This window comes from Rhineura floridana, chromosome 8 (genome assembly GCF_030035675.1).
Source record: "Rhineura floridana isolate rRhiFlo1 chromosome 8, rRhiFlo1.hap2, whole genome shotgun sequence".
In the NCBI taxonomy this organism is placed as follows: Eukaryota; Metazoa; Chordata; class Lepidosauria; order Squamata; family Rhineuridae; genus Rhineura; species Rhineura floridana.
This window is the reverse complement of record NC_084487.1, coordinates 10,974,538-10,989,953: the sequence shown is the minus strand read 5'-3', so window position 1 is coordinate 10,989,953 and position 15,416 is coordinate 10,974,538. Positions and strand designations below refer to the sequence as shown.

The 15,416-nt window shown below is 40.8% G+C and overlaps 2 protein-coding genes across 8 annotated transcripts in view; both read right to left on the bottom strand.

Moving 5' to 3' along the window:
• LOC133390191 (centrosomal protein of 135 kDa-like) overlaps nucleotides 1–12,195 on the bottom strand; it is a 67,019-nt gene extending 54,824 nt beyond the window's left edge. Inside the window, exons 1-6 of one of the 3 annotated variants that reach the window (XM_061638256.1) lie at nucleotides 11,952–12,195; nucleotides 9,748–9,899; nucleotides 8,238–8,428; nucleotides 3,680–3,847; nucleotides 2,468–2,609; nucleotides 890–974 (exon numbers count right to left, since the gene is read on the bottom strand). In XM_061638256.1, the coding sequence (XP_061494240.1) occupies nucleotides 890–974; nucleotides 2,468–2,609; nucleotides 3,680–3,847; nucleotides 8,238–8,428; nucleotides 9,748–9,860 (699 nt within the window). In that variant the 5' untranslated portion in view covers nucleotides 9,861–9,899; nucleotides 11,952–12,195. Of the gene's footprint in view, nucleotides 1–889; nucleotides 975–2,467; nucleotides 2,610–3,679; nucleotides 3,848–8,237; nucleotides 8,429–9,747; nucleotides 9,900–10,613; nucleotides 10,694–11,790 lie in introns of those variants that run through there. The other 2 variants (XM_061638255.1, XM_061638257.1) reach the window with 2 other exon arrangements.
• A 1,550-nt stretch (nucleotides 12,196–13,745) lies between these two features.
• The window catches only part of EXOC1 (exocyst complex component 1), a 42,367-nt gene continuing 40,696 nt past the window's right edge, over nucleotides 13,746–15,416 (bottom strand). For all 5 annotated transcript variants that reach the window (XM_061638245.1, XM_061638247.1, XM_061638249.1 and 2 more), the window contains one exon: nucleotides 13,746–14,728. In XM_061638245.1, coding sequence (XP_061494229.1) covers nucleotides 14,576–14,728 — 153 coding nt within the window. In that variant the 3' untranslated portion in view covers nucleotides 13,746–14,575. The remainder of the gene's footprint in view (nucleotides 14,729–15,416) is intronic.

Here is a 15,416-nt window from a genome sequence, read left to right as displayed (position 1 = left end):
CAACTACCCGGTTAGAAGGAGCTGTTGTCTCAAGATCTTTACACCATACACGTCAAGAATTACCTGAGATATTAATTGCAGTAAATAAACCAGGCTTAAAAAAAATTAATACAGAGGTCTCATATTTCTTTATAAAAAAGAAAACTAAATGCAAATGGATGTTATCTTTTTTCTCCTCCTCCCCCCCACAAAAACCCACATGTCTCCATCTTGTCATTGTGAAACATGGGAACTTAGGCTGGTGACATTTGCTCTCCTGAGCTTCCTGGGAATTTTCTTATTTTTTTTAAAGTATGTGTACACGAGTACAGAAATACCTGTGTGCGAGCACAGAACTGAAAAAGGCAAGGGAGGAAAGACAGAGACAAAAACCAACCCCCTGGATATATCCCGTCATGCACAGATCAATAGTGGTGGAATTGCAAGGAGTATCTATGACTGAAAAACAAACAGGAATATATGGAATGTGCCAAATGCACAGACAGAAAAATTGAATCCAACTACCTCTTTGCAATACAAGGCCCTTCACTGAAAGAACCCTTACAGAGTCAGAACTTTGACCCATCTAGTTCAATATAGTCTACTCTGACTGCAGCTGGTTCTCCAAGATTTCAGATCGGAGTCTTTCCCAGCTCTTCCTGGAAATGCTGCAGATTGAGCCCGAGATGTTCTGCATGCAAAGCATGTGCTCTGCCATTGAGCTACAGTTCATCAGGGGCAGGGTGCTGAAATAGCTACGCCAAAGCAAGCCACTAGGGGCACTTAACCAGAACACTCACAAAATACTAACAGTTCCTAGGGGCAATGTTGGCAAAAGACAAACTGAAAAGTTGAGAAGCAAAACAAAACAAAAAAACAAACAAAACACACCCTCAACATTTTAGTTTACCTGTTTGCTGTAATTTTTCGCCCCACGTTCAGCTATCTCTAGCTTTTCCTGCAAGTCAGACACTTCCAGCTGCAGCTCATGCATTCTGAAAAATATTTCATCTGAATATAAGTTTCATTCAGGAATGCTATATTACAAAAATATATTTCCTCAGACAAATAACTTTTATATTATTTTTTGTTCTATGGCTATTTAAAATCTCAAAAGCCATTAAATAACTTTCATGCATTTAGAGAAAGCAAAATTAAAAGTAATTAAGAAAAAATAATAAAATGCTTTACATTAATAAAAACCCAAAACATATGCCTGGTATTCACTAAGTATATTGCACTGAACTTTGTAACCTAATATTGTGAAAACTCTGGATGGTATTCAATGCTAGTCCTACTCAATTTATTATTTCTTTATTTATTACATTTATATCCCTCCCAGGAGTAAGTCCAGGGCAGCAAACAAAACACTAAAAGCACTCTAAAACATGTTTAAAACAAGCCTTTAAAACATAACATCTTAAAAAGCAGTTCCAACATAGACGAAGACTGGGATAAGGTCTCTACTCAAAAGGCTTGTTGAAAGAGGAAGGTCTTCAACAGGCACCAAAAAGATAACAGAGATGGTGCCTATCTAATTTTTAAGGGGAGGGGATTCCAAAAGGTAGGTGCCACAACACTAAAGGTCTGCTTCCTATGTTGTGCGGAACAGACCTCCCGATTAGATATATCTAAGGGGTAAGAAGGTCTTTCAGGTATCTTGGTCCCAAGCTGCCTAGGGCTTTGTGCACCAAAACCAGAATCTTGAACTTGGCCCAGTAGCTAATGGGCAGCCAGTGCTGTCTTTCAGCAGCAGGGTAACATGTTGGCGATACCCTGCCCCAGTGTGCGGTCGCACGGCTGTGTTTTACACTAGCTGCAGTTTCCAGACCAACTTCAAAGGCAGCCCCACATACAGCACATTATAGTAACCCAGCCTGGAGGTTACCAGGGCATGGACAACAGTGGTCAGGCTATCCTGGTCCAGAAATGGTCACAGCTGTCTTACGAGCCAAAGCTGGTAAAAGGCATTCCTAGCTACTGAGGTTACCTGGGCTCTAGTGACAAAGATGGATCCAGGAGCACCCCCAGACTACAGACCTGCTCTTTCAGAGGGAGCACAACCCCATCCAAAGGAGGTAATTAATCAATTGCCATTTAGATGACTTAAGTTCATTAATTTCAATGCATCTACTCTAAGTAGGACATAGCTGAATACAACCCATAGCAACCCAACATTGTTAATCCCTTGTTTTACAATTATAAGAAGTGAAAAGGAAGGTCTGTGCAATATATAAATAATCCTGTCTTCAAAAATGTATAATATATAACAATGTATAACAAATGTTACAGAAATCAGATTTTTTGTCACCCTAACACAGGGAAACAAATGGCAATTTATGAACTAAGTAATTCTTTTAAAACATTTTTGACCAGCAAAAGGAGGGTGGAGAAAGATTAGAGATTAATTCTCATACATGGAAGACTGGAGGAAAATACTGGAAATGTTATTCCAATATTTCAAGATTTTAAAAGACACATCAATCACCTGTTCTCAGCCACTTGAAGAAGATCTGCAATATATGGGTCATCTGGCTGAGGAATTGGATAAGCTCCAATTCCTGAGGGAGGAACTGGTTGATCTATCTGCATACGCTGACGCCTGAATGGAATATTTCTTTTCCTACCACCTACAAAATCAAACACAACACCAAGATTTCTCATTTATCAAAGGCAAAAATTCCTTTGTTTCTGAAGTGAAGCTTTTAATCAGTCACACATTAAGAAGAACACCAGTCACTGTCATTAATAGCTAATTATGTGAGCAGCAAACTAAAGAATACATTAAACAAAATGTTAATTTATACAACAGTTTAAGTAAAATCTGCATGCTACACAGACATAAACCTATCAAAGACTAAGCATGCATCAATATTACTTCTGAGTAAACATGTCTACAATTGGGCTGTTAGTCTGGATTCAACCCTGTATTTTAATCCGTTCACAGAAATAGCATTCTATGTTTTAAGTATAATGCCCTAAGAATGGAGAAGGTAATGCCTCAGGGTAAGAGTACAGATGCAAATCTTCACTAAATACTAATAAAGGTCTGAGAAATTATCGTTTATCCTCAACTTGTGTTCCAATCTGGCAATTCCTTGTAGGCACGAGTGCTCTAATGTTCACACAGACCATCACCTTGGTTGGCCTCCCCACCACTTTCAACTGAGGAACTGAAAAGGGATGGATATACTCTGTAGAGCACCTCCCCGAAAGTAAAATGGCTAACTTTTATTTTAAAAAATATACCTTGCTTCACTTTATAAAACAAAGTATCAGTTTACAAAAATAGCCGTAAAATACATACCACACACAGTTCAAATGATTAATATCAATTTCATAAAATAGAAGCAAGTGAAGGATAAAACAATTCAGCATAAAAACCAGGACAGAACTTTTCGTTTATCCTCAATATATTCTAAAATCTCAGTGAAATTAGGTTATAGCAGCTCACCTAATGGTTAAGAGAGAGCACGCAAGCCGAACATGACTCAGGAGAAAGTTCCACAACTGAGGTTCCACAACATTTATTAGTGCAGTTGCTGTGTGTGGATGCTGAATCTGGATCCACAGCTTGTGCTGAAACTTGGTTCAATGACATTTATTGAAGTCCAACTAAAATACTCAAGTACTAATAACTGGGTGCGGAACTGCAATCACGTAACAGGTAGCATGATAAGCATGTAATCTGATAGTGTACCTGGTGTCTGAACCACTGCTTGCAGATTTTTTTCTTGCAGTTGCTGGATCTTATCAGTCTTGGCTTTGGTCTCTTTCTCCAATGATCTAATTTTATGTATATACTGGTTATTCAGAAATTTCATATCTGCATTCTCATGTTCAACTTTCCTCAATGTACTTTTCAAACCTTCAATGAAGAAAAAAACCATTCAACAGTATCCTTCATTTTCATTCTAACTGCAGAATGGTAGGAACAAGGACAAGCTCAGTCCTTTGTTTCCTCTGTGTGTGTGTGTGCGCACGCACAACCATTGCACTAAAATCAGTTAAATTATTTCTGATTTCCCTCTCTCTTTAGTGTCATACCTTCTCAAGGATAACATTTTCAAGTTTTGGTTTAGGACATAGGGCAGCGTTCAATGAACTTTTTATGCTAGCCTCCTAAATCTGCTTAGGAGGGTTTGGGGAACCCCCCCCCCAAAAAAAGGTTTAGGGAGCATCTGGAGGGGGGAGAACGTTCTGTTCCACAAGGACAAATCTTTGTGCTCACAGAATGTTTAGCTTAGCACTACACTGAATACAAGCCATAGTTCTTGGGAGGTATCCAACGCTGCCTTTCCAATTTTGATGTAGTGGAGACATCAACAAAGACAGACAAAGAGATGAGTTTTGCAGATTCCCCCTACCTGCTATAGCCCCTGTGCCCCCTTCCATGTTGTTCTGGAGGACTCCGAACCCTGTAGAACAGATTTCGGAAGGTGGAAGAGGCTGCAGTGGGAAGGGAGAATCAGTGAAAATCATCTCACCTTTTAATTAGCAGATGCCTCTACTAGATCAAAAGCCATTCACAGAATGGAACAACAGCATTAGATATCACTCTTCTAACACAGAGGATCAATTTACAATACAAGTATGATTTTGGCCCAAACCCCTAAATTCTCTAACTTAATAAAAACTTGCATATCTTTGCCTATTTTGCACATATATTCTATTACTGCAAATTATGGGAAGACCAAGAAGTTATGCATAACACAAGTGCTATCTTTATGCTCCAGGAAATCATATTGAGTCACCTCTGCCTTGAGATTTCATTTGGCACTATCTAAGCCAGTTCCAGGTTTGTGCAGACTTAAGAAATAAACACAGCTTGCTTGGGATCTTGACAGATCATAAACTAATCTGATGGTCAAGATTTACTATTGTGACAGGAAGAAGACTGTTATGTTTCAGACAACCCATTTTTATTACTGGTTTCATTGTTAAATTCAGATTAAAAAAGGATTTTAAAAACTTGGCCATACCGTATAAAGCCATTTCAAGATAAACATAAACCAAATACATACTTTGGTTAAAAATAGACTTAGAACAGCAATTTTATTTGTCTTATGCTAAAGTAGAGTTGTCCAAGTTACAAAGCATTATTTCATAAAAGAAAGCATAAATTTAAATGGTTTTTATGTTACTATATTGAGCTCCACAAGTTGGAAGTGTAGAATAAGTTTGTTTATTTATAATGTAATGCTGCACAATAAGCATGTTTATGTTATGTTAACCACAAATTGTGCTGCAAACCAGGCTTGCAAACTACCTGGTGAAAGTATAAATTGCTCCTATGTAACCAGGGCTAATTCAGAGCCTCCCTTTGCAGAATATCTTCAGTCAGTCAGGCCTTTTGAAAAGACAAGAAATTAATTGCATATTTTGAGTTCAGTACTAGTGAGCTTTTAGTGTATATATATATGAATCATTGAGCCTGTACTTTTACATTGTCACCTGGACAAATGTTCCAAAACTCACCAAGTGCAGTGTACTGGCACTAGTAGGACCGTCAAGAGATGGTACTGGGGGTACAGATGTACTGAGCCCTATATCCAACAGGGGCCTCAGACTGTCAGCTTTCTTTCTTTTTTTTAAAGTAAGTTTCGAGCCCTCTTAGAAGAAAGTTATGAAGCAAAATTAGGGTTCCCCCCACCCCCATGATTCCTGTGAGGAAGCTAGTCGGGCTGCTCCTGCCTTTCAGTGTTTTTAGCCAATGAGAGAAGTCACGGCTAAGATTGATGAGTGAGTTGTTCAGACACCAGGAGTTCCTGCAGTCCTAAGGAGCTGCTGTTTTTCCCCCTCCTCTGAACATTTCTTTCTGGCTTGTGGCTTCTGTCTCCTTATCATCTCTGTCTGAGTACCTGTACTCCTTATAAATCATTTTCTGAAGATTCCCCTACACAGTAAGAGTGGGTGGATCTTGAAGAATCTCATGGTATATGCATCTACTCATATGTAAGTCTTTTCTGTTTAATGAGGCTTAAGTGGGTATGGGATTGTAGCCTAGGCTTTCTTGTGAGGAAGGTGCAGGGAAGGGTTCATGTTGAGGGTCCATTCAGCACACCAACCTGGGAGTAAGCTCACTTGAATACAATCTAACACAATAATCATGCCAGATTGGTTGAAGCCTGGAGGTGTACTAATGGGGGGAGAGAGAGGAAACAAAATATTTCCCTTTACACAGTTTCATCACTTCAGTTAAAGGAAGCAATTTTTTATTCCTGTAATACAAGCAATAAGTCCCCCATTGTAGTCTTTTTATACCTCCTCCTATATTTTCACAACAGCCATGTGAGGTAGGTTCAGATGAGAGTTGGTAACTGGCGGGAACCAGGCGCAACAGTGAGTTAAATGAGCTTAAAATGTGAAATTGTATATTTTTAAAGTACCATTTTTGCTTGGTGTAAAAAATCAGGAATGAATAGAGCAATCAAAACATGAATGGGGGATGGCTTTGTGTGTGTTTTTATTTCTAGTGTCTCATTACCTCTTTTTTTGCCTGTGCTATATTACAAATTATACAATTACATATGCTTTTTATATATATCAAGTTTCCCAAATGTTTTGTAGCTGTTGTTTTTACAGCATGGGCAGTGCAATGATGGAGTGGAGAGAAATGTTCACTGTGCTTCACAAATGGAGTGTTGTTATCCAGTATCTTGGTGTGTTGCTTTTTCTAGGAAAATGCAGCAGTGGGATGGGGGGGGTCTGGTTAAGTTAACTGTAACAGCAATATGTGAGGAGGGGTGATTAATCGCTTTGTTGGACGTGGGGCAAGAGCAACTCCTGTTTTGTTCTTTTGTTTATGTTCCAGAAGGGAGATAGAGTTAGGGTCCTCCAGATGGATAGGCTTGATTACCTTTACCTGTGATGCTCTGATTGACTTCCGTTGTTAGACTGATATGTCTTAGGGAAGCTTATCTGCCCCTCCTCCTTCTGCCCTTTCCTCTCTTCTCTTCTTCGACTGCCCGAGAGAGAGGAGACACCTTTGCCTCTGTGCTCTCTCTCTCCTGAGGCATAAGGGCAACTCCCAAGCCTGGGCGTTGCGCCTCCAGCTTAGTTAGTTAGAACTAGGTATGCCTTTCTATCTACTATGTATTTCTATAAATAAAGTAGCTTTTCTTATTTTACTAAGTCTTAAGTCTCAGTGGTCTGCTTTCTTAGGTAAACGCACACACTGCCACACATGCATTTCAGACCGTTGCCGTTCTCTGCTTAACAAATATACAAATTTACACAACAAATATGGGGTTCTTGAGGTGGGTTGGTACTGCTGGTACAAACACTTAAATGGGATTTGTTGTTGTTATTCAAAGAGATCAAGGTGGTGTACATGGCTCTCCCCCTTTCCATTTTATCCTTACAACAAGCGTGCGAGATAGGTCAGGCTAAGAGGTAGTGGCTGGCCCAAGGGCACCAAGTGAGCTTCATGGTGAGGAGGGATTTCAAATCCTTTTAGTTCAAAAATGAAAAAGAATAAAATTGCTATATTAAAAAGTATTAATAAATAACAAATGGATACAGTGTTTGCCTTTTAACTATCTAAATCTTGAATTACACCAGCATGAGCATCTGAATAGAATCGCTGTACATCTTAAGTAATTTTTTATTCTCTCCATCTGAAATACCACACCTGAACTTGCACTAAAAGGAGCACTACCAGCCTACTGTAGGTGAAAGACCTACCGTAACATAATTTGTTTACAACTCATGGTATTTGAATACTTCATGTGGTTTAGGATTGGCACTGGAGGAGAGCAGCGTTCTCATACCTTTAACAGCTGTGGCAGGCAGATAATAAATAGAGTAAGTTTTTTATAGCATGGAATTATGGAGAAAGCTTCACATGTTGATATTCTGTCAGATATCTTAATAGTTGTGTGTGACCCCTGCTTTATTTTTGGTGCTCCACTCCCACCTGCAAAAGAGGCTACAAATTTGCATTTGACACAAAGTATATGCAAATTTTATGCAAATGTGTGTCTTTGCGGGATTGCACCAGAAGGCCCAAACTACATACAGTATACTGGGCCCAGAAAAATCCTGTTGGCACCCCTGGCCACTAGCCTCTCCTCCTCCTTAGCTGAGTACTTGAGAAGAAGGCTGGAGATATTGTCCCTAACTCTGAAGTGTGGTGTGATGTCACAGATGAGACTTGTGGAGTCAGTGGCAATGAAAACTTTTGGCTACCTAACAATGACAGCCAAAATCTGTGACCCCTGGCTAACAGACAAAAAAAGTTAGGTTTTTCATATTACCTTTGACCTGTTGTTCCAACTGTTCTTTCAGTTTCAGAACTTCTAAATGTAGTTCATTATTTTCACGGGTAAGTCTAGCATTTTCTTCTCGATAAGGTTCCAGAACAACATCAAAGTTGCTGTATTCTTTTTCAAGTTTTCCAGCAGATAGCTTTGCATTCCGGAGGCTCTCAGTTGTATGAACAAGATCACTGAAATGGAAGGACAATACATTTACAGGTTTCAGAAATGAATACTTTAATGGCAAAAACTAGTATTTCATATAGATGCCCTGCTTCAGTCACCCCTAGCTCTGAATAGAGGCCCATAGATTTTGGCTTGGCTTACTAGCTAGCCATAATTTGTTATCACTACAGACCCTCTCCTTTCTTAAGTCCTCAATCTACGCAAGTAAGGAAGAGCTTTTTCATATGAAATTAATTTTGGAGCAGGAAGAAGCAGCATGAGAAGCATGACTCTTCCCTCCTGAAGAAGAGAAATAGTATCTCCTATCTTGCTCAGCTGGGGACATCACCCAAGGAGAGTGTGCTTGCATCTGATGAGCTGGCGAGCAGATTTGCGGAGACTTAGAACAAAGTTTTCAGACTGAAGATGTTCAGAGTTCCTGGTAATCCAATGAGAAGATCAATAATGAGGAACAGTTTCCCTGAAAGACAGGACCCCGTAAAAGGGCTATAGAAGAGAGGGCCATGGCTCAGTGGTAGAGCATCTGCTTCGCATACAGAAGGCTCCATGTTCAATCTCCTAGTAGGACTAGGAGTGTTTGCTATCTGAAACCCTGCTGCCAATTAGTGTAGACAATACTGAGCTAGATGGTCCAACAGTGTGACTCAGAGGAAAATGTGTTCTAGTGGGAACTCTCCACTTACAGACCTGCCAGTGTCAATATTTACTGACTAAAATATAGGCTCTACAGCAGCCTTTCCCAACCAGTGTGCCTCCAGATGTTGTTGGACCACAACTCCCATCAGCCTCAGCCAGCATTGCCAATGGTCAAGAAAGATGAGAATTGTGGTCCAACAACATCTGGAGGCACACTGGTTGGGAAAGGCTGCTCTACAGTATGCCCTGGGGTTTCACAGCAGACTTCAAAAATTCCTCTGTAGACAAAGTCTGTGCAAAAAGAGTTCCCTCAAGGAACAAAGTTTGAAAACCATTGCTCTAGGACTTAAGTAAATGAATCTTTATTGGGATTTCTGTCAAAAATTAATTAGAAACTAGATTTAAAACAAAACATTTCATCTATTTCCCTGCATTTTAAAGACCATTATATACAGACTACAATCTTAAACTTACAAACAGTCAAGGTTTCATTTACCATAAAGTCAGAAAAGCTTACCTAAAATTACCTGAAAATTTCAGGGTTGACACAGAACATTAGCTTTGACAAAACCATCTCAAAACATTTCAACAAAGACCAACATGCACCACTAGTGTCATATAGTCAAACAACACACATTAACCCAACAGTGCCTATATGTACATTTTGTTACCTCCTTTTTTTTTATACCTAAAAAGCTTTTCCACCAAAGGCAAACTCTCCACTCCTAATGGTTGTCGATAACCCAGCTGATCCAACCGCTTCCTTAGATTAACGAACTTTCGCTCTGCAGCTGTACTCATTGTGAAGGTGTTTTAAATTGTCTTTTGTTAAAAACGGATCTGCAAATAATTTAAAGACATAAGGTTACATACAGCGTGACAACATGAACATGTAAGACCAAGCTCCTTCATTTCAGGCACTTAGTCAAGATCTGGTGCAGGTGAGCATGGTATTCTGGCAGCTTAGACATTACTTTTTATTCAGGAAGAGGGTGACAAGGAAGAATGTGGATAAAAATTGGAATATCTCTGACATATCAAGTTCATAAACTAACACCTGATCAGACAGAGCTCCTAAATAAGACACAGCCAGGGCACCACATCAGGTGCAACTAGACAAATATAATCCAGTCCTAACAACAAACTCACACTAGTGACTTCTACACAAAAGGAGAATAAATTCTGTACACATTAAATAAGTACAATCAGTGGATATTCTGAAACCATTTACCATAAAGTTGACTGGGATGGCCTAGGTTCAAATCCCAGCTCAGCCATTAAGCTTACAGCAGACCTTGAGCCAGTCGCTGTCTCTCAGATTGACCTACCTTGTCAGGTTGTTGTGAGAATAAGGGGGGGAGGCAGGGCCAGCTCCAGGTTTCTGGGGGCCCATGGGCAAAGGCTGTAAGGGGGGGCCGTGCCCTCTTGCTTTCCTCCTCAAACCACACTCCTCCTCCCTCTTGGCCTCACCCTTTTAAAGTAAAACAAAACCTGAACAGAAAGACTGGGGTGACAGAGGAATCCGGCATGAGAGAGGATGGAGGAATGCCAGACCTCTGTCTGTAAGTTGATCGGGGGCATTCCTGCCATGGCTCTGGAGTCCCTGTTGCTTGCCCTGCAGCAGAGCACACCATGCCAGGAAGCCTCCTCTTCCTCCTTTGTTCCTTCATGATCCAGTCTGGCTTGGAGTGGCTGCCACTGCTCTTTCCTTCTGCCGGAGAGCATTTAAGAGGTTAATACTACAAAAATTAAGCAGCAACCAGCCTAGACCATACGAACATAGCACTGAATTAGACAGTTACCAAGTTGAGGAGACCCTCTGGGCTCAGCTTTTCAACTCCATGGTATTAACCCATCAATTTCCCCCTGCACTCTGGTGAATCAGATAAAAAGAGAAGCTAGCAGGGGGGGAAACACTTCCTGGCCATTGGAATAGGATAGAATCGGCAACAAGGAGCAGTGAGGGGCCCCTCTACATTCCTGGGCCCTCAGCCAGTGCCCCACCTGGGCCACCGCTGGAACCGGGCCTGGGGGGAGGGATATCATGTATGCCAGCCTGAGTTTCACAGAGAAAATGTGGGACTCATTATGGTAAATACATATAACAACAGTATTTTCTGAGAGCGACTGCTCTATAGCAACGATTGCTAACACGATCTGCCTAAGGTTGTGTTTTTTTAAGTATAATTTGTATGTGGTAATACGAAAGCTAGAAAAAATAATAATGCTTGGAAAGACAGAAGGGAGTAGAAAAAGAGGAAGGCCAAACAAGCGATGGATTGATTCCATAAAGGAAGCCACAGACCTGAACTTACAAGATCTGAACAGGGTGGTTCATGACAGAAGGTGTTGGAGGTCGCCGATTCATAGGGTCGCCATAAGTCGTGACCGACTTGAAGGCACATAACAACAACAATACGAAAAGCAGCGGAGCTATGAAGAAAGGAGGCTGGGATGGCTAGCGAATTAGAGATGCAGGAATTACTTGGGGGCCGGGAAGCGAGGGGATAAAAAGGTGGGAGTGCTGCCCTGGGTGACAGGGTCAACCCAAGAGCCAGGGGACAAAAGGAGAAGCAGCGAGTTAGGACGGGCCTGTACAGAGCAGCAAGAGAACGAAACGGCACTCAGCGCACTGCGATTGCAGAAGGCGCCGGCGTCTTTCAAAGGGAGTCGCCTCCTGAACGCGACCCGCTCCCAAGGCCTAGGAACCTTGACAAGTAAGAGATACTACCTTCGGAGTGACGTCACCACCACCCCGTCATCCACATCGCCATGGAAACGAGCCCTCGCGGCCTCAAATCTCGGCCCTCTGGTAGGCTGCGGGACCGTTAAACGCGCCTGGTCCTTCCGACCACTTCATGGGTCCAGGAGACAGGAATGGTGCCACCCTACCTTCCTTTTCTCTCCCCCTCGACAAAGGCCAGAAAGCAAGAGGATGGGCCGAGCTAGCCGTTTGAAAATGGCGCGCGGAGCGTCGGCTACTTCCGTCCAGTGTCACCCCGGCAACCGTTCGAGCGCGCTGGCGTTCGGAGCCAACCGACGAACCAAACTCCTCGCCCCAACACAGCGGCCTCTAGTGGAGGCTCAGATGACAAAAATGTGCGCGACAGTTGCTCCCAGCAGTTCTGCTTCTTAACAAACCTTCCGCTCCCTTCGCAGGCCCCTCTCATCGCCAAAGGCTGCGTGAACCAATCAGCTTGAGCGCTTCGGGGCTGATCGATTGAGGGAACTGATGGGCGTTCTCAGAGGAAGTAGCCGCTCTCTCTCCTAATTGGCGGTAGACTCTGTCGGCTGAAAATGTTAACTGGCATAGAAGGACGATACACTTCATCCGAATTGAACATTAAACCAGCTGTGTATAGTGCAAACAATGCAGGTCGAGCATGGGGAAAAACGCATGCATAGGGGCAGGCAGTGCAGAAAAAGTTCCTCTCCACAATAATTAAGCATCTGCTTCCAAATCTCATTGATGTGCAGTTGCATTTTGTCTGTGTCCTCATTTGCAGAGCAGCCCCACGCTTTGGGCAATTGTTGGGCATAGGTACACATGTGTATGGTAGATAACATCTAAAGTATAATTTAGAGAGACATCTTTAAACACAGAGCCAGTGTGGTGTAGTGGTTAAGGTGCTGGACTCAGGGTTCGAATCCCCCCACAGCCATGAAGCTCACTGGGTGACCTTCGGCCAGTCACTGCCTCTCGGCCTCTGAAGAAGGCAATGTTAAAACGACCACTGAATACCATTTACCATGAAGGTTGTCTTGAAGGCATTTCTATTCCATCTTTAAACACCAGTGTACAAAGCCAGGGAGCCCATAACCGTTATTGGGACAACCCTATACATGTGTACCAGTATTTTTTTTAAAAAAAAAAAACACGAATATCTGCCATTTATACTATGTTTGCTACAGGAAAATATTTTTCTACCAGGTACAGATTTACTATGCAAAGTGAGAAATGTTCTAATTTTGGCCCATATGTAATATCCAGTCATTATTAAAGATTATGGGCAGTATTTATTCTGATTGCGTTGTCAACACAAGAAATTTGAAAGTGGCTTTCAAAATACTGCCAAGACTTTGGAACAGAAGTGACTAGGCAGAGAAAAATCAGTGGAATCTAATTAACTCATTCCACCTAAACTGAAGAATTATCTACACCGGATTGTTAATTCTGGCATCCCAGAACAGCAAAACCATTAAGGATAAAAAATACTGAGTTCTAATTATATACTGAGGGATGTGAACAAAACTATTTTCACTGCAGTATCACTGCCCTCCAAGTTTCTTTATAATGACACCAACTAATAAAACTCATAAGTGTCAAAAAGAAATTGTTTAGGGAAAAGCATTAACAAAAAATGAATTAACACAAGAATTGGAAGATAACTTGTGTTCAGTCCTCAAACTTTTCTGGGGGTTTTGCACCACAGCAATAGTGATAATCAACTGCTCTTATCCAAGCCAAAGACAAATCTGAGGCATGTATGAAAATAGTATCTTCTCTATTAAACAAAAACAGATATTTAAAAATGCTTTTTAAATCTGCTGCTTATATATTATGCATTTTTATTCTGAATGTTAGCCACTTTGAGTGCTGTGAGTAGAAAGGTGGGATCTAAATAGAAATAAGAAATCAATAGTGTTGCAGTGTCTCCTCCAAACATATTCAGTCTCATTAAAAAATCCTTTATAGCAATTTATTTCTTCTGCAATTCAAATACATAACCATAGTGGCAAAGGTTCTTCCCAAGCTTAGGCAGAAAAATACAGTTTTCTCCAGCAATCAGCTTAGCGTTTTGTTGTTTTCTTCATTAAATTGGGTCAGTTTACCATATTTAAATTTTAGTATTTACAATTGAAGTGTTCAGCGTTTCCAAGGAAGCCTCAACTAGTGTATGTGTACTTAGGCATTTTTACTTTTCCTTTACTTTTACTAATAATTTCACTACAATCTGTGGATCCCTCTTTTGGAGAAAGAGCTAGCAATTTTTTCCTCTGTGTAAATACGTAACACTTCATAGGGAAATAAATACAAACAACTCCTTTGCAAACATTATTTTTATCTTGCATTAGGAGAATTACAACCACATAGTCATGTGAATTGAGTCTCAAAAGCATGCTTGGATGTCCCATCAATCCATATATTAACACATTTTGATGCAGGAACCCCTGTAGTCTTTTGAATAATTTTAACACTTAACATAATTACTAGAAGCTACAGATGACTATGAAAGCTGAAGAGTTTAGAATCTAATGTACTAGAAATTATACTGAGCTAATATATCAACATGGAAAATAAAATTAACTGGATTGCACTGCATGTGAAAACGTATGCTTTAACACTTGTTATCCAGTAAGTAAGCAAAACTTCTGCTTAGGTCATCAACTGATAGGCATAGAGATAGTTAAGGACATCCCTTAAAATTCCATCTCTCAAAAGAACAAGTCTCCAGTGTCAAAAGATTCTTCCCAGCAAACTTGTTAGCTTATCTTGCTTTACCCCTTGGCAGATATTAGTGAGACTGTGCAATACTGGAGAAGTAGTCTAAAATGTCTTGGATAGTGAATTCCATAGTAATTCCAGATCCAGGATAACAGCGTGCTATTAAGCCTTCAAAATGCTTGTACTGGCGTATGAATTCGTCTTGCATAGAATGCCACACTACCTACAAAAAAGAAAAACAGAGTTTCAAATAATGTAAATATCATTCATGGTTACAATCCAAACATCCGAAGGCCTTTCCCACTGACTGATTTCAGTGGTAAGGATAGTTTGCCAAGGGAGTGAGTATGCATGTGGACCTGTCTCCAACAGTTAACTCCATGGGACAGTGTCTGTATCACAGGCATAGTTCTCACTGATGTGGTAAATGTGTGTCTGGGCTGCTTTACTTCAGAATATAGGTGGGGGTTCAATTAACTATTCAATACAAAAATTTTCCTCCACTTAGAACACTAGCACGTGAGGGAAAAGACTAGTCTAGAATGTTTCTCTCTGACATGCTTCCTTTCTAGTAAAAAGGGATGGGGTGGAGACTGAGACATTCAATCATGTAAGCCCTCTCCTACAGTTGGAATGGCACAGCCCAAACACAGTTTTACTACCCCAGTGAGAACTAGGCCTAAGAAGCATCTACCTGTGTGCAGACATTGCATATGATCATGTATTTGTGTGGACTATTTGCTCTTACTTGATTATTTATACGGTCTTACTGTGATGTGTTTTTTTCATGTAGATTTGCTATGTCTATTGTTGCTTTTATTGCTGTTACCTGCCTTGGGGATTTGTTTTTCAACTGAAAGCGGGAGGAAATGCAAACACATTTAATAAACCTGGCTAATGTGTCCTCCCTG